Below are 20335 nucleotides of genomic sequence, written 5' to 3' on the forward strand. Positions count from 1 at the left end.
CTGATCAAAGAACAAAATAAGGCTCTCTGACATCACTTGTTCTGGTGTGGAGCCCTGCGTCTTCTCTGGGAGCTGAGGCCAGTCAGCAGTAGTCCACCCCAGAAAACCCACTCTTGGCTTTCAGCCCCTAGGCTGGTGCTTGTGGAATCCACCTTCTTATTCTTTTTGAAAGTTCTTCTGGAAGGTGGGAACAACTTTTGCCTACTTCGCCTGGCTTCCTAAGGATGAAAGGAGCAGATATACCATCTCACAGCCCATTTCTGGATCTTCCTCTGTGACAGCCTCCTGGCTCTGCCCACAGCCCATCTTGAGGCTGCACCTCACCTGGGGCTTGGGCCTGCCCTGTGTTGTTCTTTCTGCAGGTCTAAGCACTCCCAGTACAGCCGCTCTCCGCAGCACCTCCTCTGTCTCTCTCATCAGGGTCATTGGCTTTAGAGCTAACAGCACAGCCCTTTTTGTCCCTCAGCCAATGACCTATAAGACCCTGAACGCCAGATGCCACATTTGAGCCCACAGGGGAGCCAAGATCTGGGCTTGGAGGTTCCACAAAGAAACCAAGCCTTTAAAATACTCCTGCACATTCTAGGAGTGCTCTGAAGCTTTCAGTCTTGCCTGGCCCTCCTGCTGCTCCTCTCTCTGCAGCCCCCATAATGGGCAACTTCCAGGAGAAGGAGGAAGGAGGCAGGGGCAAAAGGGAGAAAGTGGGTCAGAGTCGAAGGCCACTTGGGGGAAACTGATCAGCTATGTGTCACCAGCAGGATGTCATGGGGTCTGCAGTGTCCCTGCTCACCCTCCTGGAAACTAAGGTAGGGGATATCTGGATAGGGCGGGCCCAGGCCTCCCATAGAGGTGCCAGACACACACCCTGGGAGCAGGTGCAGATGCTTCTCTGTCCAGCCCTGGGGTCCCCCTGCCCACTCTACCCTGCTTCTTCTGGGGTGTCCCCTGGGTACCTCCCGGCTCTGCGGATGCTGCCTGCCCCAGCCTAGGCACATTGTTTCACAGCCAGCCCCAGAGCATCAACAGCAAAGCCAGTGCTTCCAAGAGAGAGGGCAGAACACAAGGCTGGCGAGGGGCACGCGTGATTCACAGCCTCGCATGGTCCCAGGACACAGGGCATCCCCCAGCTGATCTCTCCTTGACCAGGAACTGTGTCCAGGGAGGGATTTTCATGACATTAGAAATTATGGCTGGACAAGCTGAGAGCACTGTAGGCTACTCTGGAGATGAAGTAAGGGCAGTGCTTGTTGCTAACTAACTGTGACCTTCAGGCCAGCGAGGCTCTGAGGCCCACCTCGTGCACAGGACACAGACAATCCAGGGATTAACCTACAGACATGAGCCGTGAGTCACAGAGCCTTGGGAGGGCCGTGTGTTTTGCAGAGTGGGGGAGGGCAGCCCAGGAGGGCGGGGTGCCAGCCCCAGCCATGAGGAGGAAGCGGCTCCACAGTCTCAACAGTTGCCAGCAGGTCACAGTCAGACAACGCCAAGCAGCTTCTGTTTAGACTTGCTGTAGCACAAATCATTTTTAAAACCTAGGCTGCAGAGTTCCAGGCTTTGGGGCCTGCCAAGTTCACAGTGCCCCTGTGTAGTCATTAATACTTCTCTCCCAAATTTATTAGTCTTGAAGCTCGCCCATAACTTATGAATTACAGCCCCTGGTGGGAGTGCCACGGATTTCACCATATATCACAGGGAACCTTCGCATCCCCCACGCTGCTGCAGCATCCAGAGACGCTGCCGCAGGGGTGCATGCGGCCAGCCTGCTCTGTGCCTGCCCTCTGCCAGGCAGCCCCAGGGGAGGGAGCTGAGCTGGCACCAGTGCTTGTCCTTGGAGAGGAGTGGGCCTGGCTGATCATGAAGGCAAGGCTCTCCACTGGCCTCCAAATGTGTGGGCCTGACCGGGACACCGGGAACCCCAGGGCTGTAGGACTAGATCTGAAAGAGTCTCAGGCAAAGTAGCATTTGAAGCAACCGGAGGGACATGGGTTTAGGACTGAGGTCTGGGTTTGAATTTCAACTTGGCTTTGAACAAGTTACTTCTGTGATCAGGGCTGGCTTCATGGACGCATGACCTGTGTGGTCACACAGGGCCCTAACTTTGGTTCACTGCTCTTCTGTTACCCTCTTGAAATTCTTAATACTTTTTAAACAAGGGACCTAGAAATTATGTAGCTGGTCCTGTCTCTGTCTTAGTGTTTCCAAAATGAAACAGGTGCAGAAGTTCTTCACTGAGAAGGATTGAGCATTTAGTCATATGCACAGCTCTCATCCCTCGTATACAGTAGGCGCTCAGTAAATATTAGTGCCCTCCCTTGGTGAAGGCTGCCAAGCCATGGAAGAGCAAGTTGGAGTTTAGGAGCAGGAGCCCAAACCAGGAATCAGGGCCTTGCCCTGGGCTTTGGGGCCTGGGTCTGCACAGGGCATGTGGTTGGCACCCCATGCCCCTCTGCCACACCAGAGTCCATGCAGCCTGGCCAGTCCCCACCACCTCCAGGAAGCCTGGCCCAGCTGACTCACCACCCTTTCTCTCCACCTCTGCCTCCTCGCTGGGCAGGTCGGGGGCTCCACCCAAGGGGTAAAACCCAGATAATGAGCGTTGGCACCGCTGCACTTGACGGGCTTTAGGAGGATTAGTCAAGTTGAGTTTGCAAAGTGCTCACACCCTGGGAAGAAAGGCGTCGGGCAGCAGAGAGCAGCTGCCACAGAAAGCACTGAGACTTTGGAGCCAGGGGTTCAGGGAGGGAAGGGATGGCCCCGGGCTAAACATTCGGGATCTCAGTGACTCTTTCCAGTTCACCACCAGAGGTAGGCATTTGCTATCCCCATTTTATGGATGAAGAAGCTGAAGCTCAGAGTGGCTAAGGAATCTACCTAAGGCCACACAGCACGTGCCCTGCAGAGCCGGGTTGGCCCTGGATCTGTTTTGTTCTGAAGCCTGTGTTTGTGCCCATTCTTTCCTGCCCCTCCACGGACTGCACAGCGCAGTCCCCTGTGGGTTCTTCCTGCGGGTCTCTAGGACTCCTCAGGGCTGAATCAAAGCAAACCCCCGGGGGCAGGGGCTTATTCTTAGATGGAAGGTGGGTAGCCCCGTGTGAGGCCAACAGTGTGGCTCAGTCCCAGCCATAAACATCTGTGTCTGCCTCCCCTGCCACCCCTTCGCTCCCAGACCCCCCAGTCTCTCTGTAGGAGGAACCAGGGTGGGCAGTGAGACTTCCTGCTGAGTGTGTGGTGACTCCATGGCTCCCTGGAGTAGGGGTGGAGGCTGGGAAGTCAACCATAGTCTTATGTCCAGTCCAGCCTAATGGCACTCGGCATATGCCGAACTCCATGCCAAGCACCAGGGAAACAGTAAAATATGGCTTCTGCCCTCCAAGGCCCTTGGTCCCCCTCTGTGGGTGAAGACAGAACCGCAGCCCAAGTGTTCAGTTCTGGAAGAAGATGATCCACCAGCCTGCGTGACACAGACAACAGGCAGGCCCGGCATCAGCACCGTTAGAGTAAGTCCAGGCCAGCCTGGCTCTCAGACTCGCGCCTTAAAGCTCACTCCAAGGCCCTGTGTGGGTCCAGGTCTGGAGCAGAGGGAGTAGGGACAGGGAGAGCAAGTGCAGACTGAAAAGACCCCTCATGGCCACCTAGGGACCTCGGCTCTGTGTCAGGCACATCCCGGGAGCAAGTAATCTGATTCATTAAACCCACAGGCAGGGCAGGAGTCCAAAGGGTAAACCATGAAGTCCAATCTAAGACTGGTCATAGGGCCAGGGGACCCTCAACTGGTCACAGACTTGGTGGAAGGCAAGTTGTTGGTAAGAGAGAGGCACTAAAAAGTGCCAGGAACCAGTCACCAAGCTGGAGGCCATGGAGGAGCATGGAGAAACCGCGTTCTATTTTGGACATGTTGAGTCAGAGGTAGCTGGAGGCCAGCCAGGAGTTGTCCAGGGACGGTCGGCCAGACCAGTCCGAAGCTCAGGAGGGATGTCTGGGCTGAAGGTCACCTGGCTTAGGTTATTTTTATCAACAGCTTGCATGAAGATGTGAGCCTCCTCAATTATGTAGGCAACACAGAGAAAGGAGAACGATCTAATACCTTGGTAGACTGAGCCAGGACTCAGGATGTCTCCAGCAGGCTGACCCTCTGGGCTGAGCCCAGCAAGCTGATGTTTGCCCAGGGTGATAAGCCCTCCTTGGGGGTTACAATGAGTACAGGGTGGGGAAGGCCTGGTCTGGCTTCAGCTCCTGCAGAGAAGACCTGGGCATCCGTGCTGGCCACAAGCTCCACATGAGTTGGCAGAGGAGGGCAGTTTCTGAACACGCCTGGAGGATGTGAGGGTGCATTAGGGCAGTGTGATCACATCGGATCTCGGGGCACTTGGCACAGTCTATTCGATAATCACGGCCTTGCAGCACAGGGGCAGGGAGATCAGCGTGTGAAGTACGGACCCCTAGGTCTGGAGCTTTGAGAGTAAACACTAGTCCCTCCCATTCTGGTCACAGCTGGAGCCCATAGTGAAGCCTTCAGGGTGGAAAGGCTGGGAAACCAGGGAGGGGCAGAGAATGCACAGGGGCTTTTCAAGGAAAGGAGACTTCCCAGGAGAGATGTGAGGGGCTTTTTAGGTGGTGGAAGGGTTGTCATGTAGACCGTGAGTAGAAATGGGCTTGTCCTTGGTACCTGTGTGGAAGGCAGGACCAGGACCTGTAAGCCTCACACATAGTAGGCACTTCCTGATTAAATGCTAATGGGCAATTTGACCAGGAGTTGACGTCCCCGGGAGGCCCCAACTGTGCTCCCCGCAGGCAGGGACTCCTGGGCTCAATGCATGGCAGAGGGTAGGCTCACTGTGACTCCACTGAGCACAGATGAATGAGAAGCTGCCCAGGAGCTGATGACCAGAGCTGCTCCACAAAGAGGCAGGCACACCCTTCCTAGAGGTGTGCAGGCTGTGGTGGAGACAGCCCTCTCAGGCCGGTATCCAGGGGACTCCTGCACTGGGGACTGGCCAAGATGCCTCCAGTCCCTTCGCACTCCGCTGTGACTCAGTCACCTCTTGGAACTTCAGAACCATCTGCCTGATCCCATCACAATCTGAAAGAGCCTCGCCAGCGCCATCGGGGTACAGATGAAGAAACTGAGGCCCAGAGAGGGGATGGGACCTGCTTGAGCCCGCATGGCAGGCCAGTGGCAGCACAAGGACAAGAACTCAGCATCTGGGATTTTCTCATTTACCCTGGTCCTGCAAGTGGCTCTTGGGTTAAAGTTTCGCTGGTCTGTGGATACTTCAGCTGAGCTCATTGTCCTACTCACATCACATGGCCCTCTGGAGTCCCTGCAGGTGTGGTCTCAGGATAAAACCAAGACTGACCAGATCCCCCAACCTGGCCCACAGGGCCTGGGGGCCCTGAGCCTCCAGCTTGCAGGGATCAGTTACCCCTGGCTTCCCAGGGCGGCAGCCAGGCTAGACAGCATTGGCAGTACACACAGCGTACGGATGCCCAGCTGCAAGAAGAGTGTAGCTGGCTGATGAGGAGCAGGGCCTGGAGCCAGCCCAGGGCCCTCCCTCAACCCCAGCATTAGTGCAAAACACACCTCTGACTGCAGGCATTTAAAGATCAAAAGAGGCCAGAAAAGCTTTTAAGAGCCAGGCCCTTCTGTGCTGCCTCCAGCCTCCCAGGGTCAGAGCAGACTGGCTTCTGCAGCTCACAGGTGTGCCTGGGAGGGGCCCTCAGAACACAGTGTGTCTGCTGACCCCATTCTTCAGAGAAGCTCCTGGGGGTGCAGACTCGGACTCTAGGGGCAGCCCTGGAGCACTTCTAGACTTCCACGGGAGAGGGAGGACAGCCCTCCCATACTGAGGGCTTTCTGGTGCCTGACCTCACCCTGGGCATTGCAGTCTGTGATCTTCCTGCCACAGCCTCTCCCAATCACACCTGACCAAGTTCAGACCTTCCTGTGGCCCCTCACTGCCTCGCTGTCCTTAGAACAAGGCCCAGCTCTTAGGATGGCTTTTGGGGTCTCCCAGCACCTGGCTTTCCTCCCACTCTCAGGCCATTCTGAAAATCTCAACTCTCCTCCCATTCCCTCCCTGCTCCTCTCAGGAGGTGAACGGAGATTCCTTATTTACTTATTTGGAGACAGGGTCTCACACTGTCACCCAGGCTGGAGTGCAGTGGTGTGATCACAGCTCACTGCAGCCTCAACCAATCCTCCCATCTCAGCCTCCCTAGTAGTTGGGACCACAGGTGTGTACCACCACGCCCAGCTAATTTTTAAATTTGTTTTTGTAGAGATGGGGTCTCCCTATGTTGCCCAGGCTGGTCAATATTTAAGACCCTGTTCCCACCCCCCTTGACATGGACAGCTTTTCACCTCCCCTTCTGTTATTTGCTCAGTAATTATGTACTGAGTACCTACTATGTGCAGGAACAGTGCAGGTGGTGGAGATCCCCAGCGCCCACCTCCCCAGGTCTGTTCCTATACTGCATGGAAGGCTGGAGCCCGCAGGTGGATCGAGCCACGGCGGGCTGTCTGGATGGCACCTCAGCCCTGTGGCTGGCTGTGTATTCCTGCAAATGGGATTTCAAGGCTTCTCTACCGAGGGCAGTGTTTCCAGTGCCCTTGAGAAGTTTAGGCAATGAAGGCTCAGGCCATCCAGACAAGGAAAAGCTCTGAGAAATTATTTCCACACCCCTCATCTCAGAGATGGGGAAACTGGGGACAGAAGGGAAGGGGTCTGTCCAGGTCAGTACTAAGGCAGATGCTTCATCAGAACCTGGGTCCCTCAGCACCCAGTGCAGTCCAGCCCCTGGGGCAGGTGAGACAGGCGGTCCCCATGGAGAACTAGGAGGCAGCTCCCGTCACACACACCAAGGGCTTCTGTGAGACAGCTGCCTTCTCTTGTGGCCATGGGGGTGGGGACAGGAATATAAGGGGTAGAGAATGAACTTGATGCACTCACCCTTCTCTGTCCCCCCCTCTGTAGAAGCCACGGTGAAGGACGACATGAACAGCTACATCAGTCAGTATTACAATGGGCCCAGCAGTGGTAAGTCTGGGTTGGGGCTGTTCTACATGTGCCAGAACCCCAGCAACCCCTAAACCCAAGGGCAGAGACAACTCGGCCTGGCTTCAAAGCATGCCCATCACCTGGTGCCTGTGAACCATAACTGCAGGCAGTGCTCAAGGTTAAAATATCGGAGCTTCAGCTTCCAGCAAACTCCAGCACTGGAGCTGGGGGTCCCCAGGGGCTGAGCCTGCAAGTGCCAGGATAGGGGTGCTCTGTGATCACCCATAAGAACTGCATGTGGAACCCTGAAATTGGAAGGGGGTTGGAATCCAGAACTCCAAGTGACCTCAGTGCCCCCCACCTGCACACGTCAAGGTGGGCACAGTGGAGACTGACGAGGCACAGCACGCAGCAGCCCTTGGGTACATTCCTGCTGGATGTTCTTGCACTTGAAAAAAACCTCAGGGAAGCCCAGTGGTTTTTACTTATGGGAAAAATTGAATTTTAAAATAATGCTGAGGCCTTTGGTGTCTCGTTTCTCCATAGCCCCCTTTCCAGTTCTGGGTTCCGCATGCAGTTCTTGAGTTTGAATTTCATAGCCCCCAAAACCTTGTATGCTCCATTGTAAAGCTAGAATATTATGTTGGGCCATGTGAATAATGCATTCGAATTTTTTGTTTTCCACAATTTAGCTTCCCTAAGGCCTCATCCCTCTTCTGTCCTCCCTCAAAGCCTCATCCAATATGCTGGTTTCAAAGACCACCGTCTCCAGCCCAGACCTCTCTCCCAGTCCTCCACAACTTTGGGGAGAAACCTCCCCACCCTGCACCCTCTGTAGGTCAGCCCCGTGGTACATCTCACCTAGAGCAAAGAGCTCTGAGCATCCTCTGACCCTGTGATGCATGCTAAGCAGGCTCTGATCATTCCCACCCCGCAGCCCCCACCCCTGCCAGTCCATCTGAAACTGAGTCATTCCTCAGACCATGGAACCCAAGTTCCCTGCCCTGGCACACCAAGCTTCCTGAGTTAGGATGGGCTAGGTTAGGCAGCTGTGGCAAATAACCCTGCGTCTCGATGGTTTAAACAAAAGCCACAAAAGCCCACTGTAGGTTGGCTGGGGGCTCTGCTCCTGGGTCATCACTGTTACTCCAGCACCCAGTTGACAGACAGTCACCATCTATCCTAGAACATTTGCCAGGGTAAAAGCACCAGCTCATAAAGCTTCTGCCCAGAAGTGCCACAGGTCACTTCTCATGGGTGACTGGCCAAAGCGTGTCACATGCCTACACTTGAGTTTAACAAGAGGAGGCATAATCCCCCTCAAAGCAGGGCAGTGATGTTGGAGAACTGGGAGGGAGTTCTACCAAGGCCTCCCTCCACAAAGGCACGGTCTCCTACAGCCTAGCCACACTCATTGCCCACCGCCCGGCTCAGACCTGCTCTCTTCAGGGCCCCCAGGTGTGGCAGAGGTTGAAGTGTGACCAAGATCCCCTCCTACCTTGCAGACAGCGGTGTCCCAGAGCCAGCTGTGTGTATGGTCACCACGGCCGCAATAGACATCCACCAGCCCAACATCTCCTCGGACCTCTTCTCTCTGGACATGCCCCTCAAGCTCGGCGGTAATGGCACTGGCGCCACCTCGGAGAGTGCCTCCCGCAGCTCGGTCACCCAGGCCCAGAGTGACAGCAGCCAGACGCTGGGCTCCTCCACGGACTGCAGCACCGCCCGCGAGGAGCCATCCTCTGAGCCCGGCCCTTCTCCCCTGCCACTGCCACCCCAGCAGCAGGTGGAGGAGGCCACAGTCCAGGACCTGCTGTCCTCCCTGTCGGAGGACCCCTGCCCTTCCCAGAGGGTCTTGGACCCAGCCCCCCTCGCCCAGCACAGCCCAGCGGGCTCGACCCAAACCAGCCCTGAGCTGGAACACAGGGTAAGTCTGTTCAACCAGAAGAACCAGGAGGGCTTCACTGTCTTTCAGATCAGGCCTGTCATCCACTTCCAGCCCACTGTGCCCATGCTGGAGGACAAGTTCAGATCTTTGGAATCCAAAGAGCAAAAGTTGCACAGGGTCCCTGAGGCCTAGAGCCTGCCATGGGCTGGGTGAGAGGAGGGGAGACAGCCATCTCAAAGCTCTCCTGGGACCCTGGAGGCTGCCAAGGGCCACACGCGGGGCCCAGGAACCCACCTGGCCTCCCTCAGGGTGCTGCCTGCCTCCAGGGAGGCGACGCCAGGCCAGGAGGCCACAAGCTTCAGACCTCAAAGCCCAGAGCTGGCGCCTCTTCTCGCCCTGCTCAGGGGAGGGTGGTGCTCGTGGCTGGGTTTTCTTTTTAACCATTTTTACAAAAACCAGCCCGTGGCCCAGCTTCAGCAGGGTAGAGTGCGGGGGTGCCAGCTCAGCCTCTTCCGTTGCCTTCGTTCCTGACGCCCACCCCGGACTCTAGGGAACAGCACTGTGAGCAGGGGCTATCCAGCCCCACCCCTAAGCCGTCTTTCCCAGGAATCCTGGGTGGAGTCCAACACAATCACACGGAGACCACCATCTGAGCCTATGTCATTTGTCCTCATTCTCATTCCAGCATGAGCGTTTGAGTCTCTTCAAGACAAATCTAGTTTTCACCTTCACAGGATATAAAGGGATCAATCTAGAGGTGGGTGGGAGGGTCCTAGGGGGCAGGGTGACAACCATTTTCCAACCTTGGCTTTAATAATAAAAACCAGCTGCACTGAGACTCCCAGTTGGTGGAGGTTTTCCTTTGATTGCTAGCCCAGGTGAGGCGTCCAGAGTGGTTCCCAGCCAGGGCACCACCATCCACCCAGTTTCAGATGCACATGGCATCCCAGGCTCCCTCCTCGTCCCCTATGAGCAGTCGTGAATCCTGGTTACTCCACCCTCCAAATTGCTTGTCCCTGGCTCCCATCATGGCCTTGCTGAGACCCAGGCCCCTTGCCGGACTGGCCTGCAGCAGCCTCCTCTTTGCACAACCTCTGGTTTCACCCTCCCCAGTGTATCTTCCCAGGCAGCTAAGCCTCAGCGCCCCTGCTTAAAAGCCTCCAAGGGATTTTGTGTGTATGACCATCATGTTTTCTTTTATATGGGCAGGGGGAGGGGAGTAGAGAAGACTTTTTTTTTTTTTTTGAGACGCAGTCTCGCTCTGTCACCCAGGCTGGAGTGCAGTGGTGCAATCTCGGTTCACTGCAAACTCCGCCTCCCGGCTTCATTGCCATTCTCCTGTCTCAGCCTCCTGAGTAGCTGGGACTACAGGTACCTGCCACCACGCCCGGCTAATTTTTTGTATTTGTAGTAGAGACGGGGTTTCACTGTGTTAGCCAGGATGGTCTCGACCTCCTGACCTCGTGATCCGCCCGCCTCGGCCTCCCAAAGTGCTGGGATTACAGGTGTGAGCCACCGCGCCCGGCGAGAAGATATAATTTTTTAAAGGGCTCCCCCTGCCTCGAGAGAACATTGAGTGTGACTCAGCCCCTTTGTGAGCTGGCTTGCTTGCCCCTCTGGCTGTCCTCCCATGCCTCTGTCCAGCCTGTTCTTTCTCCCCTCTACCTTGGTCTGGGTTATTCTCACCGTGACAGTGTCCTGCCTGCTCTCACCACTAGGCTGGGTGTCCTTGGAGCTCCTGTGACCCCCCCCCCCGGACTCACCTGACAGTGCACCATGTCCCTGGCTTGGTCAGCATCTGCTTCCCTGCCTGCCTCCCAGGCTGGTCCTCAAGAACAACGAGCAGGCCTGAGCCCCATTAGAATCCCACAGGCCTGGGCATGGAGCCACTTGGGAAAGATGGCTGAATTGGAAGAAAGGGAAGGAAATTACCACGTGCTGGGAAAGAGCACCCTCCTGATTCATGGGGTGATGAACAGTTGTCAAAAAAAAGTGCTAAAGGTGGCCACTTTTGGGGTGTAATTAAAAGACCTACCAAGGGGAAGCTTTTGCAAAGGGCAAGAGTAGGTGTCCTGAGGCATCACCAACAGCACTGTCATAGCATCCATCACTGCGCACTGGGCCAAGGCCCCTACTCACATGGGCTCCTTTAACCCTTCCAGCGACGCTGTGAGGCAGCTATCACTAACCCCATTTTACAGTTGAAGAACCTGAGGCTCAGAGATATTGAAGAAACTTTCTGAGGTTGAACTCTAATGACAGGCCCTGAAACTGGGGCCCAAGTCTGCTGGCACCATGCCAAGCCCTGGGGTTCCCAGGGTTTAGAGCTTTGGGAAGCAAAGCAGTCACCTGGCTTTTGCCACTTGATGGGCTGGAGGGAAGTACATGGTTTGTAATCTGTAGGGCAGAAGCCAGTGGGCTCCTTAACTGGTGATCTCCACCCACTGGACTAGAAATGGCCACCCTCCTCCTCCAGGCTCACCTTGCTGAGCTGTGACTGGCCTTCTGCAGAGCTCCATTGTCCCAGCTCTTGGACTAGTGCTGCTACCTCACAGGCACATGAACCTGGCCCCATGCCAGGGGGAGCTGCAAGGTCAACTGCCAGCACTCGCGTCTGCTGGGGACTCCTACTCCAGGGAAGGACCACAGGATGGGGAGGGATGCCATGGGAAAGATGCTAGGCAAGTGGCAGCTGTTCTCTTCAGTTTGTCCTCTAGGAAATGGGTCTCTAGAGAGCTCCACTTTTTTTTTCTTTTGTTGTTTGTCGTGTTTTGTTTTATAGGCACTCTACTTTTTTTTTTTTTTTTTTTTGAGACAAAGTCTCACTCTGTCGCCCAGGCTGGAGTGCAGTGGTGTGATCTCGGCTCACTGTAACCTCCACCTCCCAGGTTCAAGCGACTCTCCTGCCTCAGCCTCCCAAGTAGCTGGGATTACAGGCGAGCGCCACCATGGCCAGCTAATTTTTCTATTTTTAGTAGAGACAGAGTTTCACCATGTTGGCCATGCTGGTCTCGAACTCCTGACCTCAGGTGATCCACCTGCCTTGGCCTCCCAAAATGCTGGGATTACAAGTGTGAGCCACTGTGCCCAGCCTTTTTTTTTTTTTTTTTTTTTGAGACAGGGTCTTGCTCTGTTGCCCAGGCTACAATGCAGTGGTGTAATCATGGCTCATGCATCCTCAACCTCCCAGGCTCAGATGATCCTCCCATCTCAGCCTCCCAAGTAGCTAGGACTACAGGTGCACGTCACCATGCCTGGCTAAATTTTGTGTTTTTTGTAGAGATGGGGTCTTGCCAAGTTGCCTAGGCTGGTCTGGAACTCCTGGGCTCAAATGATCTGCCCACCTCAGTGTCCCAAAGTGTTGGGATTACGGACATGAGCCACTGGGCCTGGCCAGAACTCCACATTTAAAAGCAGATTTCTTGGGGTATTTACAAGTTGCTGTGAGGTGAGACCCTGCTGAGCATTTGTTGTTGCCTTCATGTTGTGTTGAAACTGCCTCACAGATAGAGGCTGGGGACAGAGATAACAGGCGGTCCCCAAGTCACAGCGTAAGACAGTACACACAGATGGAGGAAGCTACTTACTTGCCTGGGGACATCTGAAGGCCTCACAATGGAGGAAACATTTAAAGGTGATTTTAAAAGAGTAAGTATACCAAATCAACTCTTCTGTTTGTCGTGGAAGAGGACAGCAGTTTTTAGGGGTAGTTTCAACACTGAGCTACAAAACTGGCCCACTTCCAGAGAATGTGAGCAGGGAATTTTTGATTGTCTCCCTGACTTGAAGTCAGTCGTTAAACCACTTAAAGGGGAAAAAAAGGAAGGAATGTCAGGAGGACGGTGGTGGGACAACAGTGCAAGCAGAGGAACAGCAGTGAGCTAGGCAGGGAACAGGGTTTGGGAACAGGGAGAAGTTTGGTGTCAGAAAAATAATGGCATGGGTAGGAGGGGGAAGGGACCACATGAGAGCAACCTGGAAAAGGACAGGTGAGGCTGCTCACCAGAGGCCTTGGATGCCAGGCCGAGCCAGATGTTCTCCCTAGAGATAAAGCGCCATGGAAGGGCTACCACAGAGTCTTCTGGTAGTTGCAGAGGAGCAGCCAGAAGGAGGGGCCCGTGCCCAGAGGAGAGGGAACAAGGCTGCACACAGGCAGGCAGGATGAAGGCAGCGGTGGTGGAGGAGACACTAGGGACACCTGACTGATGGGACTTGGGGGAGCTGTGCGTTGGAGGATATGCCACCATTTCCAGTCTGTGGTGTCTGAGCATGAGACATCAGGATGGCTGTGCCTGGCACCAAGAGCATAGAGAAGGATTCCAGAGCCAGGAACATGGCAGTCCTTTCTGCAGACTCAAGAGCCCTTCCTCCAGCCCATCCCACAGCAAGTCCTAGGGTGGGGCCTGGGGGCCTGAAGTGCAGGAGATGGAGGTAAAAGCTTCGCCTTTCATGGCTCCCCTGGGCACCATATTCTACAGTTATGGCTGGCGGGCAGCTGGGGGCTGAGGGAGATGGAGCCTGAGCACTCCCTGGGAGGTTTGCAGCTCTGGGAAATGGCTCCCCGTTCTCCTGCACCCTTTTGGAGAACCCACTCTGGTGGCCCAGAGGAGTCATCGGGCTGTCCCTGAAGGGAGGGTCTGGTAACAGCCACTGTCTCCTGCTAGAACAAGAGGGTGGTAACAATAGTGACTCCCATGTCTGCATTGCCTGTTGAGACAGGTGCTCTTCACAGGCTTCCCTCCTTAGCACAGCCCTGGAAAGTGGGCACTATCTTCCCTGCTTTACAGAGGAGAAAACAGCAGCCATGGAATGACTCATTCAGGGGCTTGCCCAAGGGCACACAGCTAACTAGTGAGCTGTAGTGGCAGGATTCAAACCCAGGTCTGGCTGGATTATATGCCATGCTAGATGTGAGATGAGCTGACCGGAATCAAACCAGGTGCCACCAGGAAAGCCAAAGTAAGAAATCAGGACTCAGAGCCAGCAGTGCTGGTGACTGGCCCACTAGGGAGCTGGGCCAGAGTCTGCAGCCCCAGCCTGAAGCCCACCCAGGATGAGGGAGCCATAAGGCCTTCCCTGAGTGGCACAACAGGCTCCTCTCCAGCCAGCCCTGGGCAAGGTTCCCAACCAAAGTGTGGCTTTTCAGATCAAGTCCCACAGACAGGAGTGTTGGGATGGAACCTGTGTGGCTAGAGGCTAGTGGCTTGGAATTCTATTTAGCATGGTGGGTGTCCACCTGAAATTCAACTCAGGAGCTCCTTTCTCCTTCTGAGACAGCTCTTGATGGAAGCCAGAGTCGAAAGAGCATGGCTTCCGCCTGGGTGCTGCCGCCACGCTCCTCCCTGGTGCTATTCAGTTACCTCTAAAGAGAGAAGACAGAGTTGGGGTCCCACTCTTGGAGCTGCTGACAAATTATCTGGGCCCAAGGAATCCCTCTTACTAACAAGCTGACAGTACCCTGTGCCCCACTCAACACTTGTGTGGAGTTGCTTCACAAGGACCCCCAACAACTCTGGGGGCTGAAACAGCCAAACCATGGACATCTCAGGGCTGGAGAGAGGTCTGCTCATCCCACTCTCTCCCATGCCTCCCACCTCAGGTGCCGCTGTACCTATGCACAGGATGTGGCAGAGACTGGATTCTCAGCCCAGCCCTGTTTCTGGTTTGCTATGAGGCTCCAAGCAAATCCTTAGACCTGCTTCCTCCCCATGTACAACAGGAATGATCTTGTGCCTCCCACCCTGAAGGCTGCTGGGATAGCTAATGATGTAACAGAAGGGAAAACCCTTTGAGAATGTTTCAGGGGAGACACAAACAGAAAGCATCCTTATTAATGAGAAGCCTGGGGTGTTTTACTGCCAGCACACGCTCAGCACTTTTGAGGTCGGGTGCCCAGGAGACGCTTTTGCTGCTGCTGATAGTCTGGTGTGGGAGGGTGGCAGTGAGCCCCGCCCCTAGTAGTACTGGAGTACTTGCCAAAAACTTGTATTTCCCTCACATTAACTAAGTGAGGAATTCATCACTATTCTGAATATCTTTGACTCCACTGCTGAAAAGCTTGGTATTCTCTCCTGGTGAATAGTTAATTATCCAAGGAAAATGATGAAACATTTGCTGCTAAAATTTATTGCAAGCTACCAGGAGACAGTGCTGGCATAATTTTATGCAGAGCCCCAGGCTGCAGCATAGGGAAGCAGGCTGCCCCTTCATCCTGAAACAAGCAAATGAAATTGACTACCCTGGAGATCAATCAGGATATTAAACACTGTGATGGATGTGGCAAAATTCTTCAGTGTCTGAGATTTATGGGTCACCCTTCACCGAGCACTCTAGGAACCTCCCCAACATCAATTAGGCCTCATAACTAGGTACGCTCACCTCCGCCTCCACTGATTAAAGAAGGGATAGGGGGTTCTGGGACCTGCACCATGCTAAATACCACAAAAGGCCAATGAGCAGACTGGATCCAGATTTCAGTACAAAGACCCCTGCTTCCCTGAGCAAAGAGTGGTTCAGAATGGAGGAATGTCCGGCTAGAAGGGTGTTGCATTGGAGAAGATTCATGCATTGGAGTCTATACCTTGCATTTTCCAGAGAAAGCAGCTCAGTGTGTCATGTTCCTGGGTACTCCTGTTCTTTGTCCATGCTGGTCTTCTGCCTGGAATGCACTTCTTCATCTGGTTGATTTTGCTGCCCCTTCTGAACTTGGTGAGGCCTTCATATCTTGCTGCCCTGCACTGCAGCCCACCCCAGTCAGGCTAGATTAGGTCCATCCTCTGCACTCCCACTGAGGCACTTGGGATATGGCATGTGGTTGGGAGCAGACTGCCTGTGGTCACCATTTACTAGCCATGAGTCCTTGGGCAAGTGTTTTAAGCTGTGTAGGCTTTAGTTTTCTCATCTGAAGAAGAGTTGCTGATAATCCTTGGCTTATAAAGCACTTTCATGTATGTCACCCCATCAGTGGGGGAAAGAGTAGGAACCATTCAAGAAATCAGAATCTCAGGAGAGGAGGCAGTTTGCCCCAGGTCAAACCTACACCTTGTAAGGTTATGAGACGTAAATGAGATAACGTATGTAAAGGGCTCAGCACAGCATCTTGGGCATAAGAAGCCCTCAAAAACAGTATTCACTGTTTCCATCTACTCACCTCGTATGACACCCACCAATACACTCATAGGTTAAAGCTTGTTATCTAGAAAGATCACCTAGTTCACATCGCCATTTTACAGATGATGAAAATGAAACCTGAAAGGAGGGAAGGTGACCAGGGTGCCTCTGGGGCAGTAACAGGAACAGGATGAGAACCCAAGGCTCCTGTTGACCAGTCCACCCAGTGGTCCCCAGGTCCCAGACCCAAATGTCCCCTATGCAGCCCATGCTGGGAAGGAAACACAGCTGGAGGTGAGCACACACAAAGAAAGCACTCACCTGTCTTCAACCACATGCCCAGTTAGTTGCAGGAGATGAAGAAGGCAAAGGCCACGCAGATAAAGCCACCCCAGGGCCTCCCTCTCACCAGTCCCAATGCTACCGGAAGTAAATACCAGCTTACTTCACAGAAAATCCCTAATTCCATCAGTGTTCCTTGCTTCTAATAACAAGCCTGCTGTTTTGAAGCAATGCAAATCAGAGGATACAGTCCTGGAGGGAATGGGAGGATCACAGTCTAGTGGACAGGCCAACTTTTCCAGACCTGGAGTCCAGTTCGGGTCCCACATCTCACCAACTGCCTCTGGTCATCTCTCTGCTCATTTCTTCATCCAGAAGGTAGGCGTAATGATATATACTTTAGAGGTGGTTGTATTAGAAGGGTATATAATGTACCCAACACACAGGGAGTTCTTAATAAGTAGTATTTTCCAAAGTTCTATTTGTGTTCCAGTTCTATCACGTGTTGTGACCTGGGGCAAACTGCCTCCTCTCCTGAGAGTCTGATTTCTTGCATGTTTTCTACTCTTTCCCCCACTGATGGGGTGACATACATGAAAGTGCTTTATAAGCCAAGGATTAAAAGCAACTCTTCATTTGTTCCCCACAAAGATTTTTTAAAAACACCAGAGCTGTAAGAAATTATGGCAGTGTATCATCCTACATGGACTTTTCACAAGGTTATCAGTCAAGCCTCCTTTAGCTCAGCAACAGCTAACCAAATCCATCTGTTACATTCAGTGGTGTTCTCTGAGTTTCCCAGCCTCTTCAGCCCACTTTCATGTAAACTCAAACAAAAACCCTTAGTGAAAGACAGTGTGAAATGCAATCAGGCTGACCCTCCCTTTCAGAAAGAGAGCAGAAAGTGCACCTAGGGCTGGGGTTTCCAGCCCTCCAGCCCAGCAGACATGCTCGGGCTCTGGAGGCAGCAGGGCTCCCACTGCTATCCTGGGAGGAAGAGCCCTGCCCTCTGCCAGCCTTGCCCACAGCACTGGACCCATTTTCACAATCTCCAGGAGCCCATCCCCAGCCAAATCCATCTGGAGCCAGAGGATTCAGCCCCTAATGGCTTCCATCTTCTCCTCCCTCCCTCTGTCCTGCATACACCACCAAGTTATAGGCCTTCCTCAAAAACTGTAAATGGCTCCCTGTTGCCAGTGGTGTTTCTTAAGACTTGTTCAGGTGGCACAGTAAGTCATACAGTTTTTATGGGACACTCTTAATATACTGACATATCTAATTCTAACAAACAAGGAACAATTACCAACTAGCAGAAAGTATTTTAAATATTCAACAAGATCCCTGATATGTCCCAAGACAAAAACAAAAGCTGTGGTGGGTCAGTGGCTGCTGCTCTTTGTTCAGATCCACTTGCTACTGTCCAGTCACCCTGGAATCTGCTCACATTCTTAAGAAGACAAGGGGTAGCAGCTACCAAAGGTTTAGAAAGAAGTATGCGAGAAAGACTTAAGACTGGGAGACTGCTGTTGATAAATTTTTCCTGCAAATCAGGAAAAGTCCTGTATGGTGTAACTTTCACAGTACCATCACTGGTCCAGTGGAAATGGCAGTGTTCCTTGAGGGCAAAGTTTGAAAACCATTGATCTCTAAGGAAAAAGGCCTCCTCAGCCTGTGAGTCAATGTCCTCTCCAATCTGGCCTCAACTACCTACCACCCTCAATCCCCTCCCTGACCCAAGTGTTTCTGCCCCTCACTGCCTCATGCACCTGAGCTCTGATAACATTTTCCACTTCTGCTCCCATACACCGATTGAACAGCCCCTGCCTGCGAGGAATGGCCATGCCAGCCTCCTGAGGAGCCTTCTCTGTATATGCTGTCCATCCTGAGACCTGCTTTCTGCTTTTACTGATGTTTCATCTCATCTTTCCTGGTAGCTGTAAAATCCTTCAGGGTGGGGGCTGTGGCTCCAACAGCCTGTACTCTCAGAGTCTGGAAGAATACCGTCCTCCCTGTCAAGACCACAGGCTACTTCGAGGCAATGGCTGGACCACACACTCTTCTAGGTATTTTCTTCAGAGTCCCAAACAGCACAGCTGGTGAGCCAGAGAACCCAGCAGGGAACATGTCCCCACAGAATTGCTGAGAGCGAGTGGGACCTCGGGGAAAGCTGATGCTGTCCCTTCTCAGCTACTAAGAAGCTAGGCCCAGGGCCATTACTAGGCCTCAGGCCTTCTGCAAGTAAAGAGGCCTTCTGCAAGTGAAGAGGCCATCAGCTTCAGCTCACGGACCTGCTTGGCTCTGCCCTCAGAGGGCTGCCTTTCTAACATGCCTATTTTTGCCCTCCCAGGGACTCTGTGTTCTGCCAAAATAACCAGGCCACCAAATTCCCACGGGCTGTGTGAGGTTAACCAAAGACCTCAAAGAAACTAGGGAAAAAGGCAGGAAACCTATATGCAAGCATTAAAGAAAGCTACCCCTAACACCTTTCCCCCATACTGTTTCCAGAGCTATTATTCTGGGTGCTAAGGCTGGACACAGGCGCAGAGTCAACAGGAACTGTTCGGTTTCCAAAAAAAAAAAACAGATTAAAAGGGCACATTATATATGTGTGCCTCTTGCATATATAATAGTTTTAACAACTTGCCTCCACCTCACATGGCTGCCTTTTTATGGTAAGCTCTAAGTGGGCACTCAGAGGGACTTTTGAGTTGAATAAAATCCCACTGGAGGGACTATTCCAGAACGCCCATCCCTCCTTCTCAACCAGGTCTATATGTGCCCCTCCCACCCAGCATGAAGTACTTAGTGCTCTTTACCTGAGGCTGCTGTGCAGTCGCACTGTCCCTTGAGCTGAGGTGAGGGAGAATCACGTCCTTAGTGAAGTTACCACTCTGAAGCCAGTCTGCCTGGTTTCAAATCCTGACTCTCATTTATAAGCTGTCCGAATTAAGGCAAGTTATATGACCTCTTTGAGCCTCAGCTTCCCCATCTGTAAAAGAGGGATAATAATAGCATCTAACTTACATGGTGCTGTGAGAACTGAAGGGGTTTAATATGTATAAAGTGCTAGAACAGTGCCTGGTATATAGGAAGCATTATACTTAATGCTATGATGATGATGAGCTGTAAATACTAGTCCAGTGAACAGCTGCTTGGGGCTGAGGCAGGGCAGCCATGACAGGAGGGAGCAAAGGGAGAAAGACCAACCAGTTCAACTCTGAGCTGAGGCACCACCTGGGATGTCCCTCCCTGAGCCAGCACACCTTCTACTGGGGGTGCCTCTGTGGCCATCACCTTTGCCATCTCTCCTGCCCCCCAGTTATAGCATCCAACAGGGATGAGGGGTAAATGGAAGAAATCCTGAGCAAGGTTAGCCCTCTTAAGAAGAACCTCAAAGATAAAAACAAGACATAGGAATTACTCTCCCAAAGGTGATTCAAGCCATGTGGCCTTGGCCAAGTCACTTTACCTTCTTCATTTCTCTGTGCTTCAGTATCCCCACCTATACAACAAGGGGTCTGACCAGATGATCACCGGGCTCAGACATTCTAGGATTCTCCTATTCTAACAGACATTACTTGCAAAGAGGCATCATTCTACTGCTCTCCTCTCATCTCATTAAAAGAAGACTGAAATGCCAAAGATACAACTTTTAAAAGTGTTTTATAGCAACTAATTGTGACACAAATCAGAAAGGGTTCACTAGTCAGCTGGGGAAGGGCCCCAGGCTGGCCACACAAAGGCACTCTAGCCACCTCCATTACTTATCACTTCCCTTCTCTTCCCTACTGTCTACTTGATCCAGGTCACTACTCCCACTTCTGCAGATCTGATTCAGGAGGGCAGCCCTCTTTGTTCTACTCACCTACCTACCCACGCCTTCCTGCAGGCCTGTTCAAAGCCTCACCAGCCTCTGCTCTTGGGCCTGCATCCACACCAGCTGCAGCCCTGGTGACACTCTTGGACCTCAGCTGTGCCCTGAGCAGCAGAATGAGAGTGCCAGAGGTGACTACACAGGCCTGGGTGCTTCCTAAGAGAGCCCAAAAGAAGCCAA

The 20335-nt window shown here is 53.1% G+C and overlaps 1 protein-coding gene across 1 annotated transcript in view; it reads left to right on the top strand.

The window, feature by feature from the left end:
* TMEM266 (transmembrane protein 266) overlaps positions 1-9733 on the top strand; it is a 91554-nt gene extending 81821 nt beyond the window's left edge. The window contains exons 10-11 of the mRNA XM_054531659.2: positions 6978-7040; positions 8507-9733. Coding sequence (XP_054387634.2) covers positions 6978-7040; positions 8507-9081 — 638 coding nt within the window. The 3' untranslated portion in view covers positions 9082-9733. The remainder of the gene's footprint in view (positions 1-6977; positions 7041-8506) is intronic.
* The last annotated feature ends 10602 nt before the right edge of the window (positions 9734-20335 follow it).

The sequence above is a fragment of the Pongo abelii genome, chromosome 16, assembly GCF_028885655.2.
Source record: "Pongo abelii isolate AG06213 chromosome 16, NHGRI_mPonAbe1-v2.0_pri, whole genome shotgun sequence".
Classification (NCBI taxonomy): Eukaryota; Metazoa; Chordata; class Mammalia; order Primates; family Hominidae; genus Pongo; species Pongo abelii.